The following is a 27,771-nucleotide window of genomic DNA, read 5'->3' on the forward strand; positions in this document are numbered from 1 at the left end:
TTTATTTAAATTTACTACAGTTCCTATCGAGACATAAACATGTCTTAGTGATACTGAATGCTGGCAAACATAAATTGTTTTCTATCGCACTCTAGGGAATAAAATAATTACATACTCTCTTCACTTTTCAGAGAGACCATGTACTTAATTATGCATTACCTTAGCAGGAGAAGGTGCTCCACTTGTCTGTGTTTTGGGAGGCTGACTGACATTTGCACTTGCTGACTTCTTCTGCAAAATAAATGAAAGAAACATAGTAAACAAAAGAAATGTTAATGGTGAAGAAGAAAAAGCAAGTAAAATTGTATATTGAAAAAAAAGCATTACAAAAATTCTATACTAGAAAATCCCCATAAGAACATTTTAAAAAGGTAAGTTATCCAAAAATATGTTTTCCTATGTAACTTGAATTCACACTGTTTTATTTCAGATGGCTTTGCCCAGCCCTGAAGTTCTCTAGTACTGTTTTACAGAACAAATAAAAGGGCCTAGGGCATCTCCCATATGAGAAAAAGCCGAGTATCCTGGGACTGAGAGGAGATCTGATAAATGTTTACAAATATCTGAAGAGACCTGGGAAGCAAATGGATGAGGCCAGGCTCTTCTCGGTGGTGCATAGTGACAGGACAAGGAGTAATGACCTAAAGCTTGAACACGGGAAGATCCACACAAACATACAGAAGAACTTCTCTATTGTAAGGGTGATGGAACACTGGAATAGGCTGCTCAGAGAGGCTGTGGAATCTCCTATGGAGAAATTCAAGACCCATCTGGATGCCTGTGTGACCTACTGTAGGGAACCCGCTTTAGCAGGACGATTGGACTTGATGATCTCTTAAGGTCCCTCAACCCCTGCAATTCTGTGAAATTTATGCTATCTCCCTGTGGCAGAGAGACAGGGCTAAATCAACAGTAGCCAAATATACAACAGGAACAATTTATGAGTAAGACTTTAAAGTATTAATTGCATAAAGTAAGATGGGAAAGTTATTGCTCTACAGAAATAACTTTAACAACATGGGAAGTAACAATATATCTCAGGCAGGGAGGTACAGATACAAAACTAAGAGCAAAATGATGGCTTTTCTAGTTAATAAATAAACTTGCAACCGAAACAAAATAGGACATTGTCATGGTTTTATGATTTTCGGTTATTGGTACTCCACATCATAACATCATGTAGTGAATGTACCTGGTTCTCAGAAGAGGACTACTACATTCCCCACAGCACTTTGCTCCTCTGTTACCATTTTCTAGCCGGAGGGAAAAGATAAAAGCTCCCAGTACAAAAACTTGCAGATCACGAGACCTCGTCCCTTTTTCCGCCGTCTCTCGTCTTGGCAGCACCTTGCTCTCCAGCCGTCTTATCGTCGGTAGTAGAGTAAGGCCTACCTTGATTTTGGGACATTCTCTCTCTCTGTATTGGATTTATCAGCTTAAATTGTAATTATTGTGTGTTGTACTATAGTGTGTTGTTTTGCATTCCGGTATCTTATTTAGAAAATTAGTTTGTTTCTCCTCAGATTGTTGCCGCTGTTCTTTGCTCTCAGGGCCATCTCCCTACCCTTTTCCCCTTTCCCCTTTTCCCGGGACGTGGGCCCTTGGGTCCCCCGTCCCCTTTGTCACGGAATCGGGCCTAACACCTGTAAACCGTTGACAGACATCCTCTCTGAACGTGCACTTTTCAGCAACAGCTGTAATGACATCTAGTGAAGACTAGAAAAAGCAGCCATTAATAACGAACACAGCAAAATGTATCATGTCTTTGGAGGCAGCAGATGGATAAGACCAAGCCATTTTCTCAGACAAATGGAAGCTGAAGATCTACAAGACAAAGTGTTTACACTTCAATTACTCTCTACAGCAGAGAAGCAAGTAGAAGGATGGCTCAGATATCATACCAGAAAACCTTCATTCAAACTCAGAAACACCAGTTTGCAAATGATTGTGCTCTAGCTACTTCAACAGAATAGCAGTCAGAGTCTTCTGCATTAAGGTCATTTCCACGTCACATTCTCATTTCAATTTTGCTCCAAAACACGAAACCGTCTCCATAAGCAATGGTGCACATTCAACCATCAACATCTAGTCAGAGCCTGGGAGAGAGGGCTTTTGTGACAATTTACCTAAGACTAATATCACAAAAATTTAGCCCAGCAGTACAGACTGAGACAAAGTAAGATATCCACATCAACGTGTTCACGATTAGTACTGAAAACAACGACACTCAAACAAGACTTCATAGCATGTCACAAAAAAAGAAGAGCAATGGTGATTTCCCCCCTTAAAAGAGTTTAAGAACACGGCCACCTCCTCCAGACACTCCAGACCAGGACACCTCCTACCCAGCCACTGGAGTCTCCTGCAGACCAGTACTACCCAGTACAGTTCTCACTGGGTGTTGGAGCCCAGCCCAGCACCCAGGGACATCATCTCTCCACCCAGGCAGACAAATGCAGCTGCAACTTTCCTGTTCACAGGTTCAGCCAGCAGAAAAGTGAAGCATATGTCAGAGACACATGCACGCTGGTACTGTCTGTCTTCAGCAGCACCCACAGACAGGAAATGCCCACCCGGATAGTCCAGACTAGAAGTAGTAAGAAATCTATATTTCAAGTGAAATGAACTCTTGTTCCAACAATTAATTTATGTTAATCAGTTAAACAGTACAAGGAAGAAATGCTAAAGTGGCTAAACCAAACATTTCTCTGTTTAATGGTAAGTGGAATAGTAGAAAAGATACAGGTGGGAGACAAACAAAAAATAAGGAAATCCATTATTCTGCTTTCAAGTAGGAAAGACAACCTGGAGATAAGTTACACAGAAATTTACAACACCACCAGATCAGTATCCTTCACTGAACACTGAAAATGACAGGCTGAGTAATAACTTTCAGTTTCCAGGGTTATCTTTCTATAGTAACCTCTCTGCTATCTATCCCGTAATACATTTGTAAAAGAAGAAAAATTGGCAACATCAAGCTACCAGTTTCATCCTTCTCCTTGGCCTATTAAAATAATGATGCTGGGATGTACAATGCTCCCCTCAAGCATACCAGCTCTGACACCCTTTATCAGCAAATCCATCAGCGTTGTTCCTGTCTTCAACTCCTCCTTGGAACAGAAAAATATTTTTTTCCTGTGACAGTCTCAGACCCAATCAGCTAAAGAATTACCTTGCAGCTATATTCAGATCTCATTCCCCCACCTGACCATAACAGAGCTAATAAATTATGAAAGCACAACTTATATCTGAAAAGAACTAGAAGACTTCAGCAAGACTTTTGACACCATCTCTAATAACATCCTCATGAGCAAGCTTACAAAGTGTGGGAGAGAAAGTGGACAGTGAGGTGGACTGAGAACTAGCTTACTGGCAGAGATGAGAGGGTTGTGATCAGTGGCACAGAGTCCTTTGGCGGTCCATAGCAAGAAGTGTTTACCAGGGGTCGGTACCGGGTCTGGTCTTGTTCAACATCTTCATCAATGATCTGGATGATGGGATAGAGCCCACCCTCAGCAAGTTTGCCAATGATACAAAGCTGGAAGGAGTGGCTGACAACCAGAAGGCTCTGCAGCCATTCTGCAAGACCTGGGCAGCCTGGAGAGTTGGGCAGAGTGAAACCTAATGGAGGAATACCTGTGGAGGAATAACTGCACACATCAGCACAGGCTGGGGGCTGATCTGCTGGAAAGGATATCTGCAGAGAAGGACCTGAGTGCCCTGGTGGAAAGCAGTGCAACAAGCCAGCAGTGTGCACTTGAGGCCACGAAGGCCAATGGTATCCAGGGGTGCGTTAAAAACAGCGTGCTGAGCAGGTCGAGGGAGGTGATCCTCTCACTCTACTCTGTCCTAGTAAGGCCACATCTGGAGTACTGCTTTCACTTCTGGGCTCCCCAGCTCAAGAAGGACAGGGAACTTCTACAGAAAGTCCAGTGGAGGGCCAAAAACATGCTTTGGCGCCTGGTGCATCTCCCTTATGGGGAACGGCTAAGAGACATGGGACTGTTCAGCCTAGACAAAAGACTTAAAACCTTTGGTAATTTCTGAGGCTTGATTCTGACCTGGATAAGCAAAGCTGAAATGAGCAGCTGGGTTCATCATTTTTACATTCTGTATTTCAACCTACCGGCCCATCCCAAGTCCTCAGGGCTGGGGACAGCCTGAGGCACATGGCACCCCAGGGCACTGTGAGGGAACTGCCTTTAGTTAGTGAGCTTTGAGAAGGCTCAGGGAGGGTGTGAGTGTTGATTACATTTGCCTACATTTGCCAGAAGCATGGAAGATGAAACCTGACTCTTCTCGCAGGTGCCCTGGAAGTATGGAAGGATGAGAGGCACCACGCATATGCTGGACCATGGACAACTCAGTTAGGCAAAAGGAAAAGACTGTCACTACGACAGTGCTCAAACATGGAACTGCAGCCCAAAGAGGCTGGAGGTCTCTGTCCTCCCCACGGTATACACACTTAACCAAGCTTGACTTAGTCAAACACACAGAACCGACAATCAATCCTCTAAACATGTCAATTGCACCAGAGGCCTTCACAAAATAGTATGAGCCAAAGGGAGAAAAGCTCTGAATTAGCTGAGAGGGAACACCTGTCCGTCTGGACACCTTAATAGTTGCTACTACTTCCTGCAACTATACAAGGCATGAAAGCAAAACACAAAAGCATCCAGGAAAAGGGACACATTAACATCACCTGGTACCATGTTAATATAGGCACAGCAAGTCGTCACCAGAAACATGAATTCAAATGGCTCAGTTCTTAGTTCAACAACAGTCTATTGAGGTACACAGAGGAACTAATAGGGGACAGCCACCGACACACCTGTGTCCCTGCCACTAAGCTCTCTTCTCAAGATCCTATTCCAGATATTGAATCTGTCCAAACTACTTCTCTAGAGGCATGATTAATATCTAGCTATTCTTTATGCACTGCCATGGATGGCCTGGCTACACCTTCAACCACACATTCCACGACCAAGGAGAAAACAGGCTGAGGACAGCAATCTCTAACTGGCCTTCTCATTCTCACAGTGGAAAACCCCACCACCAGGCCTCAAGGACCATAAAAGCCCTCCAACTGACCCCCCGTGATGTCCCTGTACAGCTGCCCAGATGATGTCAGGCCCCCTCCTGCCCATTCCTCTCCTCTGGAGATCAGGACAGGAGAGATGCCACTTTCTCAAGCTCCAGCGGCGGGGATGAGTAATGGGAAAGAACAGCTGATGCAACCCTCAAAACTCAACAGTTTTTCATGATTGCATCTCCTGTGGCTCTCTGCAGGGTGTCAGTATGCTTTGCCCCCTCTCTGCTACTCGCTGGCACTGGGACAGCTCCACACTAAGCAGCTGCAGGGTAATTGAGAACCCCTTCCCTTGACCCACTTGGTATACTCCAGGCATCTGCAGGGTGGCTGAGAACCCCCCTGCCTGGCCCACTTGGTACAATCTTTCAACTGCCTCACAGCAAGGGCTGTAGGCCCCGACTCCCAACTGCCATGTTTTCGTCACCATGGGACACTCAGAACCCTATCGCCATGGCCAGCCCTATAAACACAGGGACCCCGTCTCCAGAACCCCAGTCACTGAGCCACGGCAGCCAGTGGCACCTGGTCTCTGCAGGATATACAAGAAGCTTTCCCCTGGAGGACTGAGGATGGGTCACCACCTTTCAAGAAGAGGCGGCTGACTGAAAGGGATGATGACATTGAGCCTATGGAGGTGGACCTGCCTGACAGTCATGGAGAGCCCATGGAGGTGGATCCACCTCTGGAGGATGACCTGATGCAAGTGGATTCCCTTCCACTGGAGCACACCAGTCACCACCGTATCACTGTCAGGCTGGCCAGGAAGAGATCGTGCCCCAAACACCATCGCAGGGGCACCAGGATCTGTCCACCTCCATCCAAATGGCTGCCTTGATGTTGGTGCTGATCCTCCCATCCTGTAAGTTTACTGTTAGAGAGCAGAGCCCCAGCTCAGGGCCATCCTGTAGGCTTACATGGAGCCTCCATTTCCTGGTAATTTTTCTTTGGGCTCCTACAAGCCCATCGTTCTCATCCCACTCCCTCATCATAGAATCATAGAATTAGCAAGGTTGGAAAAGACCTACAAGATCACCTAGTCCAACTATCCACCTACCACCAATAACCCCACTAAACCATGTCTCTCAACGCTATATCTAAATGTTTCTTGAACACTTCCAGGGACGGTGACTCCACCACCTCCCTGGGCAGCCCATTCCAGCGCCTGACCACTCTTTCAGAAAAGTAGTGTTTCCTAATGTCCAGCCTAAATCTCCCCTGGTGCAACTTGAGGTCATTCCTCCTCGTCCTGTCACTAGTTACAAGAGAGAAGAGGCTGACCCCCAGCTCACTACAACCTGCCTTCACGTAGTTATAGAGAGCAATAAGGTCTCCCCTGAGCCTCCTCTTCTCCAGACTGAACAATCCCAGCTCCCTCAGCCGCTCCACAGTAGGCCTGTGCTCCAGACCCCTCACCAGCTTCTCCTCGCCCTCCTCTAAACACGCTCCAGGGCCTCAGTGTCTTTCTTGCAGTGAGGGGCCCAAAACTGGACACAGTACTCGAGGTGGGGCCTCACCAGTGCTGAGTACAGAGGGACAATGACTTCCCTACTCCTACTGGCAACACTATTTCTGATACAAGCCAGGATGCCATTGGCCTTCTTGGACACCTGGGCACACTGCTGGCTCATGCTCAGCCCAGCATCGACCAATACCCCCAGGTCCGTTTCCTCCACACAACCTTCCAGCCACTCTGCCCCAAGCCTGTAGCGTTGCCTGGGGTTGTTGCGTCCAAAGTGCAGGACCCAGCACTTGGTCTTGTTGAACCTCATCCCACTGGCTTCAGCCCAGAGATCCAGCCTGTCCAGACCTCTCTGGAGGGCCTCTCTAACCCCAGGCAGATCGACACTTCCTGCCAGTTTGGTGTCATCTGCAAACTTACTGAGGGTGCTCTCAATGCCCTCATCCAGGTCATCAATAAAGATACTGAAGAGGACAGGCCCCAGCACCGACCCCTGGGGAACACCACTCGTGACCGGTCACCAGCTGGATTTAACTCCATTCACCACCACTCTCCGGGCCCGGCCCTCCAGCCAGCTCCTTACCCAGCAAAGAGTGTACCTGTCCAAGCCACAGGCTGCCAGTTTCTCCAGGAGAATACTGTGGGAGACAGTGTCAAAGGCTTTGCTGAAGTCTAGGTAGACCACATCAACAGTCTTTCCCTCATCCACCAGACGGGTCATTCAATCATAGAAGGAGATCAGGTTGGTCAAGCAGGACCTGCCCTTCACAAACCCATGCTGGCTGGGCCTGATCCCCTAGTTGTCCTGCAAATGCCGCATGATCTCCCTCAGGACAATCTGCTCCATAACCTTCCCTGGCACAGAGGTCTGGCTGACAGTCCTGTAGTTCCCCAGATCCTCCTTACAAGCTTTCTTGTAGATGGGAGACACATTGGCAAGTCTCCAGTCTTCTGGGACCTCTCCAGCTGACCAGGAACGCCGATAGATCACAGAATCATAGAATAGCCTGGGTTGAAACGGACCTCAAAGATCATCGAGTCTCAACCCCCCTGCCAAGTGCAGGGTTGCCAACCACTAGACCAGGCTGCCCAGAGCCACATCCAGCCTGGCCTTGAATGCCTCCAGGGTCGGGGCATCCACAACCTCCTTGGGCAACCTGTTCCAGTGCGTCACCACTCTCTGGGTGAAAAACTTCCTCCTAATATCTAACCTAAATCTCCCCTGTCTCAGCTTAAAACCATTCCCCCTTGTCCTATCGCTATCCACCCTCACAAACAATTGATCCCCCTCCTGTTCATACGCTCCCTTCAAGTATTGGAAGGCCACAATGAGGTCTCCCTGGAGCCTTCTCCAAACTAAACAAGCCCAGTTCCCTCAACCTTTCCTCATAGGAGAGGTGCTCCAGCCCTCTGATCATCTTGGTCGCCCTCCTCTGCACTCGTTCCAAGAGCTCCACGTCCTTCTTGTGCTGGGAGCCCCAGGCCTGGACACAGTACTCCAGATGGGGCCTCACAAGAGCCGAGTAGAGGGGGACCACCACCTCCCTCTCCCTCCTGACCACTCCTCTTTTAATGCAGCCCAGAACATAGTTGGCCCTCCAGGCTGCCAGCGCACACTGCTGGCTCATGTCCAGCTTCTCGTCCACTGGGACCCCCAAGTCCCTCTCCGCAGGGCTGCTTTCAAGTACTTCTTCCCCCAGGTTGTATAATACCTGGGATTGCCCTGGCCCAAGTGCAGCACCCTGCACTTGGCGCTGTTGAACCTCATTAGGTTCTCATGGGCCCACTTGTCCAGCCTGTCCAGGTCCCTCTGGATGGCTTCCCTTCCTTCCAGTGTATCGACTGCACCGCTCAGCTTGGTGTCATCTGCAAAATTGCTGAGGGTACACTCGATTCCATCATCTATGTCACTGATAAAGACATTGAAGAGCACTGGTCCCAGGACTGAGCCTTGGGGGACACCACTCATGACCGGCCTCCACCCAGACATAGAACCATTTATCACAATCCTTTGGCTGTGACCAGCCAACCAGTTCTTAACCCACCGAACAGTCCATCCTTCAAATCCATACCTCTCCAATTTAGAGAGAAGGATGTGATGAGGGACCCTGTCAAAGGCTTTGGAGAAGTCCAGGTAGATGACATCCATCGCCCTCCTCCCATCCACCGATGCCGTCACTTCATCGTAGAAGGCCACCAGATTGGTCAGGCAAAATCTGCCCTTGGTGAAGCCGTGCTGGCTGTCTCGGATCACCTCCTTGTCACGTATGTGCCTTAACATGTCTTCTAGGAGGATCTGCTCCATGATCTTCCCAGGCACAGAGGTGAGGCTCACCGGTCTGTAGTTCTCCGGGTCATCCTTTCTCCCTTTCTTAAAAATGGGAGTCATGTTTCCCTTTCTCCAGTCACCGGGGACTTCACCGGACAGCCAGGATTTTTCAAATATGACAGAGAGCGGCTCGGCAACCACATCAGCCATCTCTCTCAGAAGCCTAGGATGGATGTCATCTGGCCCCATGGACTTCCACACATTCAGTTTCAAGAGGAGGTCTCGAACTTGTTCCACTGCTGCAGTGGGACAGAATCCGCTCCTCTCACCCACACCTCGAGGTTCAGGGTCCTGGCAGACATGGGGAGCCTGACCACCAGTGAAGACCGAGGCAAAGCACTTATTAAGCACCTCAGCTTTTTCCATGTCTGAGGAAGCCACTTCTCCATCCTCCTTTATCAGAGGGGGAACACTCCCCTTGACCTGTCTCCTCCTGCCTATGTACCTGTAGAACCCCTTCTTGTTATTTTTCACATCCCCTGCCAAGTTCAGCTCAATCTGCGCTTTGGCTTTCCTGATCCTATCTCTACACATGCGGACAACAGCCCTATATTCCTCCCAGGCTACACAACCCTCCTTCCACTTCGCATACATTTCCCTCTTTTCCCTCAGTTTAAGCTGCAGGTCCTTGCTCAGCCATGCCGGTCGCCTGCCTCCTCTGCGCGATTTCTTTTGCTGGGGAATGGAGAGTTCTTGGGCTCTCAGGAGGGTGTCCTTGAAGAGCTGCCAGCTCTGCTCTGTTCCTATGCCCTTAAGGACAGTTTCCCAGGGGATCCCACCCAGCAGTTCCTTGAGCAGCCGGAAGTTTGTTCTCCTGAAGTTCAGGGTCCTGACTTTACTCTTTGCCAGGCCTGCTTTCCTCCAGATCACAAACTCCACCAGGGCATGATCACTACAGCCCAGGCTGCCTCCAATCTTAACCCCTCTAATGCTCTCCTCCACGTTGGTGAGCACCAGGTCCAGTAAGGCTTCACCTCGGGTCGGTCTGTCTAATACCTGGACAAGGGAGTTATCCTCAACAGACTCCAGGAATCTGCTGGACTGTCTGCCGCCCGCCTTTCCGCTATCCCAGCAGATATCCGGGTGGTTCAAATCCCCCATCAGGACAAGAGCCCGCGAACACAACACCTCCTGCAGCTGGAGCAAGAAGGCCTCGTCCACAGGCTCCCCCTGATCAGGTGGCCTGTAACAGACCCCAACCACCAGATCTCCTTCACTGGACCGATCGCTGATTTTAACCCATAAGCTCTCAACCTGGTCGTGGCTGTTACTCAGACACAGCTCTTCACAATCTATCCACTTCCTAACGTAGAGGGCAACTCCCCCTCCCTTCCTGCCTTGTCTGTCCCTTCTGAAGAGCCTGTAGCCCTCAATCAGAGTATTCCAATCGTGGGATTCGTCCCACCACGTTTCCGTGATAGCATCCAGATCATAATTTTCCAAGCACATCACGGTTTCCAGTTCCGCCTGCTTATTTCCCTTGCTGCGTGCATTAGTGTAAAGGCACTTCAGCTGGGCTTTCTGGCACACTACCTTTCAAGAGGGGCCCTCCCTCAAACTTCCAGAAGAAATCTGAAGTTCTCCCCCACTGCTTCCTAAAGCCCCAATACCATCTTGTCCATGCTCACGTGTTATCAAAGCCACCAACCTCACATCATTCCTTGTGTTCTTCCTACAAAAGGGTGCGTTGCCCTCCTCATTCCTCCCACAAGACTGTGGGATCTTACTAGCACAAGCCCCTCCCAGAAGCACTGGCTCATTACATACAGGGTCCTTACTAGTGACCCTGGTTTAACCCCCACCCCCCTTCATAGTTTAAAGCCCTTTCAATGAACCTTCCCAATTCCCACCGTAAAACCCCTTTCCACCAGTGGGATAAGCTACTCCTATCAGATGCTGGATGATGGAAAGCAGCTTAGATGCTGCTATTAGATACTATTATTATTATCTTATTATTAGATGATGGAAAGCAGCTTGGCTATCTCCTCCGCCAGCTCCCTCAGTACTCTCGGGTGGATCTCGTCCGGTCCCGTGGACTTGTGGGAGTCCAGGTGGAGTCATCCTCATCATTCCCCAAGATTTCTCATCTCTTCTTCACCAAGTCCTGAGGAAGAAGGCAGGGCAGGGACTGCCAGCCTCTGAGCTGGTGCACTGGGGCAGTGGAAGGAGTCCAGCAAAGGGACATGAACTCCCAGAGACCTCAAACACCGCAGGGACGTAAGGATCATATAAGTTTACAGTCACCTGTGGGCACCCCAACTCGAGGCCATCCTGCGGGCTCACATGAAGCCTTCATTTCCTGGCAACTCTTCTTTTGATGGCCAAGGCTCCTACAAGTCCTTTCTTCCTGTCCCCCTCCCTCATCCCTCCTCAGGGGAGGAGAAGAAATCAAGCAAGTGACAGAGGCACTGCAGAGAAGCACACTTTGGTTCAGATAAGAAGTGCTGAACTTCAGCAGGAAGATCCAGTACAGATGCTTCATTTGGTTTTTTTTTTTCCAAGACAGGACAATCAACAATTTACAAGTAAAATAAGAATAAAATAAAAACCAGAACACAAAATAAACAACTTTTATAAAAAGAAAAACAGAAATTGTGTTTTTTTGTTTTTTTTTGTTGGTTTTTTTTTTGCAATTTTAGAGTTTGCATGTAGATTCCCATGTCCCTTCCTTGTATTCCCCCGCAGAGGAATGTACCCTTGAGCAGGACACACTGCCATCATTTGCAGCCTGAGGAATAATCACAAAACTGCACAGCCTATGTATGGCCCCATGCTCTGCCTCATCACCATCTGGTATGTTGGGGGATATTTTACATAAAGCCAAAAGCTTGGATAGCCGTGGGTCACCAACTGATGTGCCGGAAAGGAGGTCTGCACAGAGAAGGATGCCAGTGTCCTGGTGGTGAACAAGCTGGCCATGAGCCAGCAGTGTGCCCTTCTGGCAAGGAAGGCCAATGGTATCCTGGGGAGCATTAAAAACAGTGTGGCCAGCAGGTCGAGGGAGATGATCCTCCCCCTCTGCTCTGCCCTGGTGAGGCCACATCTGGAGTACTGCTCTCAGTCTGGGCTCCCCAGTTCAAGACAGTGAACTTCTACAGAGAGTCCAGCAGAGGGCCACAAAGATGGTTAGAGGCCTGGAGCATCTCCCTTACAGCAAAAAGGCTGACAGACATGGGACTATTCAGCCTGGAGAAGTCTGAGGGTATCTTATCAATGCTTATTATCTAATAGACAGGAGTGAAGTGGATGGTGCCAGGCTCCTTTCAGTGGTGCTCAGTGACAGGACAAGGGTCAATGTGCACAAACAGAACACAGGAAGTTCCATATAAACATGAGAAAAGGCTTTTTTACTGTGAAGGTGACAGCACTGGAACAAGCTGTCCAGAGAGGCTGTGGAGTCTTCTCTGGAGACATTCAAAACCTGCCTGGATGTCTCCCATGTTGCCTGGATGTTGCAATCTACTGTAGGGAACCTGCTTTGGGAGGGGAGTTTGCCTTAATGATCTCCAAAGATCGCTTCCAAACCCTACAATTCTGTGATTCTGTGAGTCAGTAGCCTGTACAGAATTGTGTATGAAGCAATAAAAGTTGTGGCACACAGATACTTACAGTCTACTCTTCAATATTAGAGGTTACTTCAAAATAAAAAGCCAAAACACTGTTTCAGAATAGAATCTTAATTATTCCACATTTAATAAAGCTGAGATGTAATGTCTATCACTCCGATATGTTGATTTTCCCACTGGAAAACTGCATTAATACTGGTATCCAGAAATACTGATTACATGTTCATGATGGGCTACACCATTTGATTTTTCTTTATGATTTTGCTCTAAGAACAACTACAGTGATGTTTGCTTTTATGAAGAAAATCATCACATGAAGAAAGAACATTAAACAGAAGAAAGAACATTAGCCTTCAGGAAAGGCTTTTAACAACTCCAAGCAGTATATAAACCTGTAACTTTCAGTCTTGGATTCAACAATCACATGGGCAATGAATTTCTTCCTTGAATAGAAAGAATCTCGAATCATAACAACTCCCAATGAATACCAAAACTTATCTGATATAGTTTACACTTAAAACCACTTTTTATATCTTAGCCAAAGAAAAAAAAAGCAGAAAAGAAAAATGGGCAAACAAATTAGTACTCTACTGCCCAAAACCACTCCACTTCTCCCACAGAGGTTTGATCTACATGCAATACATTACTCCCCTAATGCCACTGGATGTCCCGATAGTCAGCGCTGGACGGTGTCAATCTTCCAGGTTCCCTTTGAGATCCGCAGAGAGAGCCTAATCATCCTGCCGAGCAATCTTTTTTCTCTTTTTAACTATTCAGTGAATACAAAAGTCTTATCTAGAGTGTGACTTTTCAAATTAGAATAAAAATACAAGTGCATCTGTAACAGTACATAACTTTAAACCAGCACACTGATTGTTTTTACTAATTGTTTTTCTTTTCAAAGAGCAGTGCATGAAACCCTAGACTCCTCAAATGATCCAACAATTTTCATCTTCATATTGATTGATTGCATTTTCCCATTACAAAGACTAAAACTATGATCAGAAAGCTAGTGGTAGAGCAAAGCCACATTCCGGTAACTTGAAAGCACTGTATTTGTCATTCCAAGAAGCAATAGGCTTAGGAAAAAAAAAAAAAAAAGAAAAAAAAGAAGAAACAATACAGTTTAAAATAAGTAACTTGTTATCTAAACAGAAAGAAATCTCACAAATGCTCTAATCAAAGTTACTCATGGCCCTCCAAAATCTGAATCAGTAACACGCATCCTAACACATTTTTACCAGTCATAGTGTCATTGCTCAGATTTATGTGCCTGGACTCCAACTAACTCTAATGTTTGTTTTGGATAAGAAATCCTGCATAAGGATTAAACAACGTCGGATAATGTTAGAGGAAAGACTCAATTTTAAAAGAACAGTAGGGTTTCAAAGCCAGTTATTGCTATCATGCTCTCAAAATAAAGAACATATTTCCTGTTTAGTAAAGAATAATAAGCTAAGGAAGTGGCACATATTCTGTCTACACTGCTTGAAAGCATGACTTGAAATGGCAGTAAGTATTCATATGGATCTTATTTCATACCATCTCTTAAAATTTACTGCTGCTCTAATCTGGGGCTTCAAATTCCTAAAACATATCACTTTGTCCTCCTTTTAATTCCTCATTTTCACATTCAGACAGCAGCAATGCAAAAACTAGGTATTTAGACTGATACAGAAGCTCTCCTTGATATTTCACTCTATTTCACTCAATAGAAAGATAACAGTTCGTTCCAGATTTTGTGCACTTAATAACATCAGCATGAGCCAATTCAAAACATAGGAAGTGTATTTCAAACAGCTATCACACACAACAGGAATGTTGGCATCAAAATTAGGAACTACACATATGACTATGTACTAAAGTACACAACAGCCTGCAATGGACAATGTCATATTTATGTATTTTTAAATATACTAGAACTAATTTTTTCCAAAGTTAACTAATCCGAATCATGCCCGCCTGAATTTTAATCTAGCACCTCTGTTCCTTCTACAGGCATTGCTGAACTTAATGCACACACTTCAAAACTACTTATTGTGCCTCACGTCAAAGTACAATTAAAAGAAAAGCTTGTAAAAAAGTCTCACTCTGAACCCAACAAATGCTATCAGACTGCCTAACACTTTGGAATGCTTCACAGGAGATTAAGGCAAGATTAAGATTTGTGCTTGGATCCGTTTAGCTCAGACTCCCAAATGAGGAGTTGCCTTCTTTCGCTAAGCATTCATCCCCAGGAGCATCACACTGAAGGGGCAATATCAAACACAGAAAAAGAACATGACAGTGTGACAATGCTGTAACACCGCATCTACCCTTCTGAGACCAGCCGAAGTGTCAGGCAACCAACTTCCCTCTCTTCAGCAGTGGCAAACAGTAGATACAAAGGAAAACCAAAACAGCAATGTAAAAATAACTCAGATATATGTTGATAGTCTTTCTAAATATACTCTCACAGACTCATAGACTAATAAAATCTATGGCCCAGTAACTTTAATTTCAAGATATTTTATAAACAATCCTGGGTTTCTCTGCAGTGAATTTTCCTCTCCCTGCTTAAAATTATTTATCTTCTAGCATCCAAAATATTCTGTAGCACTAATTCCTTGATGGCATGCAAATTCCAAAGTGACCTGAAACTGGTGGAAGCGTACACATTAGCTTGAAGACGATATTAAGATGAGAGGTAAAAGAAACCAAGCGCGTTGTCTCTCACATACTAAAACTTCACATAAAAGCTGCCAAAAGTCTTAGAACATCGGGAGGAAAGGAGAAGAAAAGATATTTGCTATTTCTCACATTTTACAGTGGTGTCTTGCAAACATACTGTCTCATGACCATAACATCTCAAGTTTTCACAAAGTGAGGAACTAAAGGCATGGATATGGGAAAATGGCAGCATGTTCTGCAGCATGGCAGGTACATCCCAGCTGCAAATGCATCGAACAGATTCAAGCGCATGGGCAACCACCAGTTCCAACAATGATCATTTCTTTTATGCTCATGTTTACCAGACACACATCCACAAGCAATGAAGACATTTCAAGGCTGACTTAGATTCTCAGTAAGTGTCTGATCTTCTTTAAAATGTGAATTTAACAATTTTAAAGTTCTGAAACGCAAGACACAAAGAGCTAAGGTGCATGTCCAGTAACTTGAATCTCTGTCTGTGAGTACTGCCCAATACAACCATGACACGTGTACATGTTAACTTTGGATCATGTGGATAAAGAGCTGCCTGTATCTTTCATTTACATACTGTAACACACATGAATTTTCCAGCTCTGTCACCTCTAGCAAATCTTTCATTTATTCGTACAAGATACTGCACAGCTACATATTCCCTTGACCATCGTTAGATTGACAGATGATGCATATTTCAACCTAAAGCTGACCACTCCTGGGGCAAGCAGATCACTCAGTCTCTCTTGAAGCTTGAGCAGTACTGTTGAAATGAGACAAACAGGATCTCAGTGTGAAGGCGTCCTTTCCTTAATCTCATACAAGGAGTAATGAAGCAAAGGAGATCAACCCTTCCAAGAGGAACACGGGCCTGTAGAGCAGGAATGCACAGCCTTATCCCTCTCAAACCATTACACAACATTTCTCTGTTGCACTAGATGAAACAGCAGTGAGAATTAGTGCACCCTAAGTGCTTCCAAGTAACTATCACTGGCTGCTATGAAGAACCAGGGTTAAAGTAAAATGGGCATATCACATTAAGGCCACATTTTGGTTTTGTTTTCAGAAACCAAACAGACTCAAGATAGCATTCTAGAAGAAAGAGAGACTTAAGTTAGAACCTTAATATTGTTGTAAAAACAAAAGTATCTGGACAATAAACTTATTAGCAGTCTTCTTTTGCCAGTTTGGAACAGTAATTCCACCATCAAAAACTACAGACTTCAACTCCCACCAGTCCCACAAAAAGGTAAGCACTTCCACATTAAAAGCAACAACATGCAATCAAAAAAATCTGATCTAAAACTAGGAACGTATCAATGAATAGCATTGTTGAGGAAAAACTACCTTGTCTGGAGAGGAAAGGACCATGTACCCAGTGTAGACACGCCCTTTTTGGTATTTGGTCAGGGAAGAGTGGTAATTGCTCTCACCATCTACCTTTGAAGATGGTAATAAGAGCAATAACTGCTCTTGATAGGCACAGCAGTTGAAAACACTATAGCTTAGCCAAAGATCTTTTTCCAGACAGCTTCTGCTAAGACCAAAGTATCAGATGTACCTACTTACAGCTTCCCTTGCACAAATAACTGATATTTGAAGCCAACAAGTAGACAAGTAGTAAATGTTTCTGTAAATTCTTCTCTTTGTAAACCTGCTGCTAACCTTCCTTGGAAAAGTAATGTTCCCATTTTGCATCAGCTGAGAGGAATTAATGATCAGTACTGGCAGTTGCATCTTGGCTCAGACAACGCTTTCTTCTGCCGCACCAGAGTGACTCACCATAGTACACAACATATCTCTGTGTGACTAACAGGGTTTAGGCCTCCTGGGAGTAGTACAAAGTACTGTTACGAACACTGTCTGCAACCCATACAGATTCTGACCATCATCAACAGCCTCTATGATCAGACTACAGAATTGCCTGCTGTAAACTCCATATTATAGCCCAGCATGAACTCCTGACCAGGAAAGTTTCATTCTTGAAAAAGACATATCTTCAGAGTAGTATTTATTGAAAATACAGCACTGACCACACATATGCAAATGTGTCAAGATATGGCCCAGATGTGAAAAACTTATGCATGAATATTCCCATTTGGAAGAAAATCCAGGGTATAATCAAGGTCGGAAGCATGACAGAACACTCCACTTTATCCCTGCTTCCTGACAATCAAAAAGCCAGAACCATCAGATGTGTATCAAAGTGTACCTGCACTGCAGAACACACAAATCCACTGAGATAATTTCTACTGATATTAACGTGAAGAATTTGTGAAAGGAGGAGACAAGAAAGAAATCATTACATGGCTCTGCAGCTAAAGACAAAACCACACATACCTGGAATGAATTGTGTGACTATGGTAAACAGTTAATTATCTGAAAATTACCATTTTGCTATTAAAGGACAAAAATTTCTATCAGAGGAAATTCATTACCAAGTTTTTCTTGTTAATATATTTGAATTCTTGAATTTACCTCTGTTGCTTCTTTTTTCTCTCCTGATTTGGAAGAAGTTCCACTTGCTTTCTTGTCACCCTGCTGTAAGTAAAGACAAGACATGTAAATATTAAGATCTTAAATTACACCTTCCATGTTGAGAAAGTCCCAAATATCTTAATGCATGTATGATGCACCTCTCACTCACCACAATACAAAAGAATAGAACAGTAAGTCTTCCTTCTCACTAATGGACAGAATTTCTAAATCACAGAATGGCTAGGGTTGGAAGGGATCTTAAAGATCAAATAGTTCCAACCCTTCTGCTGTGGGCAGTGTTGCTACCCACTAGATCAGGATGCCCAGATCTCCATCCAACACAGTTTTGAATGCCACCAGTGATGGGGCATCCACAGCTTCTCTGGGTCGCCTGGGCCAGTGCTTCATCACTCTCTGCATAAAGAATTTTCTCCTAATAGCTAATCTAAGTCTCTTCTACTTTATAACCTTTTCCCCTCATCCTGTCACTATAACACCATGTAAAAAGTCAGTCTCCTTGCTGTTAATAAGCTCCCTTTAAGTATTGAGAGGCCACAGTGACATCTCCCCAGAGCATTCTGTACTCCAGCCCTCTGATTAGCTTTGCGCCCTTGTCTGAACCTGTTCCAATAGCTCAAAAATTTTCTGCTGAAGCCCCAAAGTCTGGATGCATCACTGCAGATGTGACCTCATGAGGGCAGAGCAGAGGGAGACAATCACTTCCTTTACCCTGCTGGCCTCTCCTCTTTTAATGCAGCCCATGGATACTGTTGGCCTTCCAGACTGCAAATGCACACTGTTGGCTCACATCCAGCTTTTTGTCTACCAGAATCCTCAAGTCCTCCACAGGGCTGCTCTCAAAGAGTTCTTCTCCCAGTCTGTATGGGATTGCCCCGACACATGTGCAGCACCTTACACTTGGCTTTGTTGAACCTCATCAGGTTCACGTAGGGCCACTTTTCAAGACTGTCCAAATCCCCCTGGATGTCATCTTCTCCTTTTATTCTATCAACTGCACCACTCAGCCTGGTGTCATCAGCAAACTTGCTGAGGGTGTACTCAGTCCTGCTAAGTTATTGAAAAAGATGTTGAAAAGCAGCAGTGCCAACACTGACCCATAGGGGACACCATTCATGACCAGCCTCCACCTGCACAAAGAGCCACTGTCCTGCTGGATGACTTGAAAAGATTTCAGTCAGAAAGTAATGACTTCAATAGCACTACATTTAACACTATTGCTCTTGTGAGAAGTTCTATAAGACACCACTATTCATGTTATCACTAAGCCTTGATTGGCACAGCACTCTCTGATACTTGCTTTGTTAATGCCATCAGTCTCACAGACTTCTGTAGGAAATGAACAGCTCTAATAAATTAACACTACATGTCCAGCCATGACCATGCACTACAACATCTAAACTTTCCCCATAACCATTCAAACACTCATGATGTCCAATCCTCCTTACATGAAAGAAATCTGTTATTATGACTTCTAGAACTCTGCTGTTAATACAAAACATAAACTGTCATGGTTCAGGCACAGGTGCACATCGAAAAATTCAGTTCCTCTTCAAAACTCCTGTGTCATCCCACCCAAGACATTAAACTTCTTCCTTCCACCTAACCTGATGGGCCATTAGACCCATGTGTTCCCCATGTGTGGCAACATACAGAATATTCAGCAAGAGCATAGTATTCAGCACAGGCTTTATTTTGCATCTCTGATAACAAAGTACGGTCCCTCAAACAAATCTTTTTCAACAGCACACTGTTTAATTTTAAAATTAAAAAAAAATGCAAAAAGCCAGTAATTTTCCCCATGAATATAACAGCTTTATTATGTTGCTTTTTATCTAGTACCTCAGCTAGTGTTAAGCAACTCAGAGCAACCCCAGAGCAACTCAGACATCAGAGAATGAGGATTCACAACCATTTGGTTTTGTTGAGAAAAGAGAGGGGATGAGTTTAGAACCGTCCATTCCTTTCTGTTTTGAAGACTGAGCAGTAGGGGAAGTGTGCTAAACAACTTAAGTAATGAGTTCCTACAGCATTTTTTTTGCATGGCTACAACTACAAAGCAATGATCCATGTATCACTGGACTATCTTCAGGTGGAATGTGCTCAAGCACAGCAATAAACAGGCTGGGGACACAATAGCTGGATGAACAAATATAATTAAAAGAAAAAAAAAGGCACATCTCTTACCCATTTCCATTATGGTAGTACAGGACAAAAATTTCACAGGTTGTTTTAAACAACTTCTAATAATTAAAGATTTTAAAATCAGTACAGGCATCACTAAGGCACTTGAAAACTTTTAAAATTGGAAATACTATTCTCATATTCCAATTTTGACTTTTCAAAGGAAAACCAAACCACATATGCTGTCTTTTCAGGTAAGAAGTGGATTGATTCACTGCCCCATAATAGCACTTTCAGTAAAGACCGAATTGACCCCGTTATCTGCAGTTTTTATTACTACAGCAAACACACACTACACACATACCAGTAAAAGCAACATCAATAGATCTCCTTTTGCTGACAAAATGGTGACTCAAGTGCCAGCACAGCTACAAGGTTCAGGATGTATGGCTGCTGCTCAGCAGAATTATTTTACGTAGACCAGGCTCTGATTCTAAATGGACACCCTCATTACAGGATCACAGACTCATAGAGTCATACAATATCTCAAAGTGGAAGAGATCCACAAGGATCATCAAGTCCAACTCCTGGCTCCACACAGGACCACCCAAACCTAAACTCTGTCTGACAGCATTGCCCAAACCCTCCTAGAACTCTGGCACCTGGGGCCGTGCCCAGTGCTCTGGGCAGCCCGTTCCATGCCCACCACCCTTTCCCTAACCCCAACCTGCCCCTCCCTTGACACAGCTCTGTGCCGTTCCCTCGGGCCCTGTCGCTGTCAGAGAGAGCAGAGCTCAGCGCTGCCCTCTGCTCCCTGTGAGGAGCTGCAGCCGCTATGAGACCTCCTCTCAGCTCCTGTGCTCTGCGCTGAGCATACTCAGGGACCTCAGCTGCTCCTCACACACCTTGCCCTCACACACTTCTTGCCATCTTTGTTGCAGCACAACACTCTAAAAGCTGAGCACTACCCTGAATGCAGCTCTAGAACTTACTGTTATCAACACAGACAGCTTGTGGACAATTGCAAAAGCATACTGCATAGACCGCAAGGCTTCGCTGGCTTCCCAAAAAGACATTAATTATCATCATGGAAGTTGGTTAACAAAGCAAACACATCATCCTGTATATTGCACATACGTCGTCGCTTTCACTGGTTTGTTCCCTCAGGTTCGGGCATAGCTTTAAAAACAGTGACACCAACTGAAGTCCAAAATGATTCTTTTTTTCCTTTCCAAGTCACAGAAAGCAGGAAACTTACATAGATCATACTGTGTACACCAGACTTCTGCCAGTGCCAAACCAGGTACAACCTCTCCTCCCTATGTCCACTTCCACATCTTCACACCAAGGAAACCCATGCAACACACGATTACAGCATCAATAGCGCTCCCAGGACTACTGCACTGTGTCCCAGCAGGTGGCTGGAGTGCAGAGCATCCTAACCTAACCATCAAGGCTCTTCTCCCACCTCTAGACCAGGCTGTCATGCACAGAAACCTGAGGTTCCCAGAGAGAGCCTGGGGGGCAGAGGGAAGGGCAGAACAAAGGGGCTGGCAGTATTCCCTCAAGGAGATCAACTGCACAACCCTGAGAGGCCTTAGGGAGGCCAAGGACTCCAGCTCTGGCACACTTAAACTCAAGTCAGGCAGAGGATAGGTGCTTGAAGCCTTTCCATCAGAAAACTGTGTCAAACAGCATCTAGAATAAATGAGACTCCGATTTAAAATTCAAATATCGTTTAAACTCTTGGAACAAGCACATAAGTCCCCACCAAAGTGATTTTTATCCAGTCACTTGGAGTCACACACTGTGTACACATTAAGCATGGATGCTCTCTGGCCTCAGATAATAAAACAGTCTCTGAAAGCATTATCTCACCTGAAAATCTGCCACCGTGAGGAGGTAAACTAGGAAAGCACAACTTTCTAACACACCTTCTGCAAAGATCACACTGGTTCCGTGAAGAGCTTATGCTTAAGACATGAGAAGGGACCCTACTTTAAAAATGGCCTTCACCAGCTCCATTCTGCTTTGCATTTCCAAGCACTGAGTCTTCTAGTTTAAATAAATTAATCAACTAGCAAGAAACTCAGCTAAGTTTTCCTGGGATGGTACGCATGCCTTGCTCTTTTATGTCCCCATGTGGGTGAGAGAGGTTGCTTTTACTTTGGGCATTCTGTCCTTTTTCTTGCTCACTTTTCTTACAATGCCAAAGAAACATATGCACATGGTAACAACATACCCATACTGATGGCAGGAGCAGCTCCAGCTCTTTCACCAAAAGAGCCATAATACACTTTAAGTGACATTTTAAGTTTAACTAACTAATTTGCAATGGCTTCCTGTGGTTGTTGAAAAAACAAATTGGCCCCAAATATTTTCCACTAAGGACAAAACAAGCAAAACTGCTCATAATCACAATATCTGGGGGGAAAAAAAAAAAAAAAGTATCATGAACAACAAGATTTATCCTGAGATCTTCATCTTGTTCAGCATGCACAAAACATCTTGACACTATTGCTTCAGCACATTTACCTTCAGATTGAAAGAGCATTCATAAGCTGTAAAGTAACTGAAGTAACCAAAAAGCATGGTGCAAAATACTAATAACTGAATGCACAACTGCATCCTCAGCTTGCACTTGTAAAAAACAGACCTCAGCTAAGGGTCTTGCTCCAAGTCATTCTTTCTAAACCTCAAGATTTCCATCAGCACTAATAAGCCCTCAGTTCGAAGATGCTGCACAGCATCTCAAGAGGTCAGCAATGACATTCAGTAACTGGGTAAGAAGGGAAGTCTGTCTGCAACACTCTCAGCTGAAGTCAACTAACTCTGCACTACTGACGTTGAAGAAGGCAATCATTTTATGCTGACAGGAATCTGACCATCATTTTTCAACTGAAATTGGGAAAAAGACAGAGATATTTGATGCTGCCAAGAGAACTCCCATATGAAAGATGTGCCAGGGCCTACCATCAAGGAAATGTACAGAAGGCATTGGTGAAAGGCAGATTCTTTCTACAGACCTTGCATTATGCCTTGCACACATCATCTAGGAAAAAAAAAAACCCAACAACCAACACCTAACAGAACAACTGTTGAATGTCTTGTGTCTGCTCATCTCTTCCTTCTCTCCTGCTGCACTCCTTGATCTATTAGATGACAACGCCCTCCAGGAAGAAACTGCCCCAATAAATGATAGATGTTCACATGGACAGGGAGGACACAAAGGCCAGCAGAGATGTTCTGATACCGTAACTACACAAGACTGCTTCCCAGCGGAGCTTGAGAGGATTGGTTGCCTATGTGAATATGGATAACGAGGTGGTCTTAGTATCTTATTCTACCCTGAATTCAGTGGCCAATGACTGCAGAGCCATCATCACTTAGTGCAGCAGATCCCAAACTTTCCTATTTCTGACTTTGTGTTATGGAGTCATAGAATCAGCTAGGTTGGAAAAGACCTACAAGATCACCTAGTCCAACCATCCACCTACCACCAATAACCCCACTAAACCATGTCTCTCAACGCTATATCTAAACGTTTCTTGAACACCTCCAGGGACGGTGACTCAACCACCTCCCTGGGCAGCCCATTCCAGAGCCTGACCACTCTTTCAGAAAAGTAGTGTTTCCTAATGTCCAGCCTAAATCTCCCCTAGTGCAACTTGAGGTCATTCCTCCTCGTCTTGTCACTAGTTACAAGAGAGAAGAGGCTGACCCCCAGCTCATTACAACCTGCCTTCAGGTAGTTATAAAGAGTGATAAGGTCCCCCCTGAGCCTCCTCTTCTCCAGACTGAAACCATGATCATCATCATGGTGATTACCATCACCATGCTCTATCACTGACTTAACACAACAAGTAACACTCAAAAACATCACTAATCCATCATCCAAGCTACTCTAAGCAATGGAAAAGCGCAATTAGAAATTAGAGGGATCCCATTTACCTCAGCAATTATTCAGAAAATACATTAAACTGATATTTTCTCCAAAAGTCATCTTTCACTGTATATAGTTTCTCTAGAACTTTAAGAGAGGGCAGGCTTCTTCTCACTGCTCCTCTGAAAGACCAAACGCTTCCTGCTATGACTAATAATTCAGACGACTTCTAAGCAATTACAGGTCCTGTCAGACTAATGAGCACTGACCAAGCTGAGCTGAACTGCACAGAGCCGTGAGAGCTGTGGTTTGCTCAGAGACTGTTTGGCAAGCCAAAACTATTCCTGGCAGCTCCATGACCTACCTGCAGTTCCGAAAAAAAGGCACACTGTAGGATTTTTTCCCAAAGCAGAAACAAACCCACGCACGCTCTGCCCTACACTGCACATTGCTAACTGCTGAGTTTTAATCAAATGGCATAGTTTAGTCACTTTGAGAGCTTGCATTATTCAGAGTAACACAAAAACAGCCATCAGCACGAACAAGGCCACGTTCCAGCATCGTTCACACAAAAAGCACAGCTGAATTACGGAGCCACATCCAGAAAACGCCAGGTTTTCACGTGGCCTAACACACAACAACACAAGCACGTGAAGAGCGCCCACCGGCCGCCCGTCACTCCCACCCGCCCGCTCATTCCCAGGCTCCGTGCCACAAGCGGGCGGCCCCGCCCCCCGCCGCTGTGTGGAGCCGTGTGGAGCCCTCCGCAGCCGCACCCCCGCATTTACCATGGCATACCACCAGCGCGCGAAAGCCATGGCGCTGCTCGCTGCTCCGCACGGCACGGCACGGCACGGCACGCAGACGCTCGGGCCGCGCCCCAGCAGCCACCACCCTCCGGGGGCGGCACCCGCCGCGGGAGCGGCCGCGCCCCAGCCGCCACCAGGCCCCGTAGCAGGGCGTTGCCGGCGGGGGTGCGGGCCGGGCAGTGGTCAGCGTAGGCGAGGGGTTTGGGGTCCTTCAACGTAGCTGCCGTGCCCCCCGCCCGCCTGGCCCAGCGTTCCTACCGCTCCCCGCCCCGCCGCTCCCTGCCCACCTTACCGCGGCGGGGCCGGGCGGCCCCGAGCCCGGCTGGGACATAGCGGTGCGGCTGCGGGCGGGGGGCGACCGGTGGCGGCGCGGAGCGGAGCTCGCAGCCGGGCCGCGCGGCCAGTCCCTCCTCTTCCTGCCGAGACGGGGGGGGCCGGGACGGGGCGTCTCAGCGGGCTCCGCCAACGCGGGAGCGGCTTGCGTTGTGTGGCTGTTGTCAAGGTTTGGGGCGGGAGGGGGAAGTGTCGACACTTTCTGACTTTCAAGTGGAGTTAACTGACAGTTATACTGCTTTCTCCCACCGTAGAAGGCCTTTTCCCGCAGTCTCTTGGCAAGGCTTGTGGATTCTGACAGTCCTCAGTGCAAAGCTGCTCGTCCCGTGGCCTCAGCCTGGAACATAGATGTGTCCTGCAGCACTGAAGCTCCCGTCTGTAGCACTTACTGGGTACTCGGTTAGACAGCTTTCCCAGTGCCCAGCCCGTGGAATCCTCCCAGAGCTGAGCTGCTGATGGACAACAGTACTGGCAGCTCTTCCAAAATACGGCAGAGGTTGTCGTGGTCACACAAAGCAGCTGGAAGTTGAATCATGACTGAGCAACTGTGATCAAAACAGATATTCCCTATAATAAGTAATAAGAGCAGCAGTGGTTCCTGGATGCATATGTATGTGCTGAGGTCGTGTACAGCAACAGAAGGAACAAGAAGTTTTTAGGGAGTGCTCCTTCCCTCACCAGCCACTCTCCCTGAAGCAGGAGGATGAAGTCCTTCCCAGATGCAGATCAAAGCCAGCTGCTGGGAAGCAGCCACAGTTGGTGCTGTCAGATGGGTGGGTGCATGCGAGGCTTCAGGAATGGCTTCAGCCTCCAGGATAGAAGCAGGGTGGGTCAGGCACATCCTCTGCCTGAGGCATTCACTGCTCTTCCTGAACCGGGTGCACTCATCACTGGCCTTTGAAGTGATTCAATAGCATGTATGGGTTTTGCTTTCCACTCTGCCTAAAATTTTAAGCACATGAATTCACTGTGACAGGAAGAACAGCACGCAGTCCTTCAGCTGCAGGCAGAAGGCCTGTGACACAGCACTCCACGGAGGCAACTTCGTGTGCTTCACCCCTTCTATTGCTACGTGCCTCGTGACTGCAACCAAAGCTGTCAGTGACTGAAATCCTGGAGTCACACAGAAATGAGGTGGTAATACAGGAAAAGCTTCGTGCTGATCAGCGTCCTGTAGGGTGTTGAGAGTTCTGTTGATCCAGCACAAGGTCAATTTTAAGCTCTACTGGTGGGAAGTTAGGCATAAGACATGAGGTTTGAAACAACCCTCAGAAATCCTGTTCAGCTCTGCCATACATACCTACACAGAGGGACATATTCCAGAAGGACTCAGCCTGCGTCACTCTGTGCATAACACAGCAGCTCTGCCTGGCTCAGAAGGCGCGGTGGATGCCCTCCAGCATGGGATAGCTGCAGGGAGGAGCACAGAGCCTTAATCCAGATCCTGCAGCAGCTGCATGCGCCTGCAGTGTTCTGGAGATTGACCAGGTTTCTGAGTCGTGTTATTTTTTTTCTGTTGCATTTTCTAACGCTTCCTTCAAAGCATCTGCAGTTCTCGTGCAAGTGAGCAAACCCACAAATGCATGCTGAGATTTTACATGACTCTGGGAGTTCTGTGGAGTGCTGATCGTGAACAGACACAGAAAGATGATGGGCAGTCCAAAAATTGATTGTTCAGTGTATGTCAGCTGGAGCAACAGTGGCAGCCACATCAGGAACACAGGCTTTTTACTACTGATAATGTGTAATGGATGCAAGTATTTAAAATCACTGGTTTTATGTTTTTAACAGGCATTTAAATATGCATTTTGTGGGTACATTTATACTTTATCCAAGGCATTGGCAGACAAATTGGAATGCAGAATCACCAGTTCATGTTTCTCTACCACACTCAAACTCCAAAGGTCTCCAGTTACTGTGATATGCCTGTGGATAAAAAGGTGCTGAAAGTTTTGCCAAGATCCAATTATTTTTTTTTTGCCAAGTATATATATATTATTCATGTAACTTCCATAAGAGTAGTACTGCAAGTTTGTGAGTCATTCAATAAATACACAAAATGAAATTTAAAATTTCCTGTATAATTGGATTTTCATCTGTGACAGTTTAAAAAAAGTACAGAAGTATAAAACGAGTCAAACAAGTTGTTCACTTAGCCCCCCCACCCCTTTCCTCTGGGGAAGAGACTCTTGTCACAACTTTTCTTTCTGTTTTCTTTCTTTGAACTCCAGACATTGCCTTCTTATAGCCATTGCAGGATTTACTTTTTTTTTCCTTGGCTGCCTGCAGTCCCACCCTGCTTTAACACACCAACATTAATGAAGACACACAAAGTATATTTCATTTCTTCTTCTACTGCTTCTGTTCACAAAGCATTTGGTAAATGGAAATTGTTTTTTTTCAGTTACAGAAATCCTATTTGTTGATTAGGGCAAATAGTTTGATAACATTCTTGCAGTATAAAGCTGTGTTTCAAACCTTTATTATTAAAAAAGAAATATTTATCTCTGTATATTTCTATACCTCTATTTTTCTATACATTGTAAACATATTCTCTTTCATCATATAAACTATATATCCTCTGTTTGCTTAGTGTAGTTTGAAGACTTCCTGCTGTACAGCATCTCACTGCTAAATGGAAGTTTGCTTTGCGCAGACAGAAGTCTCGACCCTTACACTAATCAAGAGAAAATAGGTTTTGATTCTATAGTCTTCCTTGATTTCCATTATTTTGTAAATCACAAAATATTGATCTGGAACTTAATTCAGAAAATTAACTTTGAAATTAAATAATTCTTGAAGCTGAATTTCATTGATATATACAGATATATACGGATTTATTGAAGGTTTCTTTTCTCCACAGACAGTTTCTACGGGTGAGGCCCAACAGTGCTGTCAGTTTTGAGACTTGGCAGAGATTTAAGGCAGCTAAGATAAGATTGCTGTATTCCCAAAATAGTTGTGACTGTTGGATGGAGAGCAGTTTAGGAATGTG

The 27,771-nt window shown here is 45.5% G+C and overlaps 1 protein-coding gene across 3 annotated transcripts in view; it reads right to left on the minus strand.

Moving 5' to 3' along the window:
• Positions 1 to 24,876, minus strand: part of CAST (calpastatin) — a 68,213-nt gene extending 43,337 nt beyond the window's left edge. Inside the window, exons 1-3 of one of the 3 annotated variants that reach the window (XM_021379929.1) lie at positions 24,736 to 24,876; positions 17,610 to 17,672; positions 160 to 231 (exon numbers count right to left, since the gene is read on the minus strand). In XM_021379929.1, the coding sequence (XP_021235604.1) occupies positions 160 to 231; positions 17,610 to 17,672; positions 24,736 to 24,774 (174 nt within the window). In that variant the 5' untranslated portion in view covers positions 24,775 to 24,876. Of the gene's footprint in view, positions 1 to 159; positions 232 to 17,609; positions 17,673 to 24,422; positions 24,517 to 24,735 lie in introns of those variants that run through there. The other 2 variants (XM_021379931.1, XM_021379930.1) reach the window with 2 other exon arrangements.

Source organism: Numida meleagris, chromosome Z, assembly GCF_002078875.1.
Source record: "Numida meleagris isolate 19003 breed g44 Domestic line chromosome Z, NumMel1.0, whole genome shotgun sequence".
Classification (NCBI taxonomy): domain Eukaryota; kingdom Metazoa; phylum Chordata; class Aves; order Galliformes; family Numididae; genus Numida; species Numida meleagris.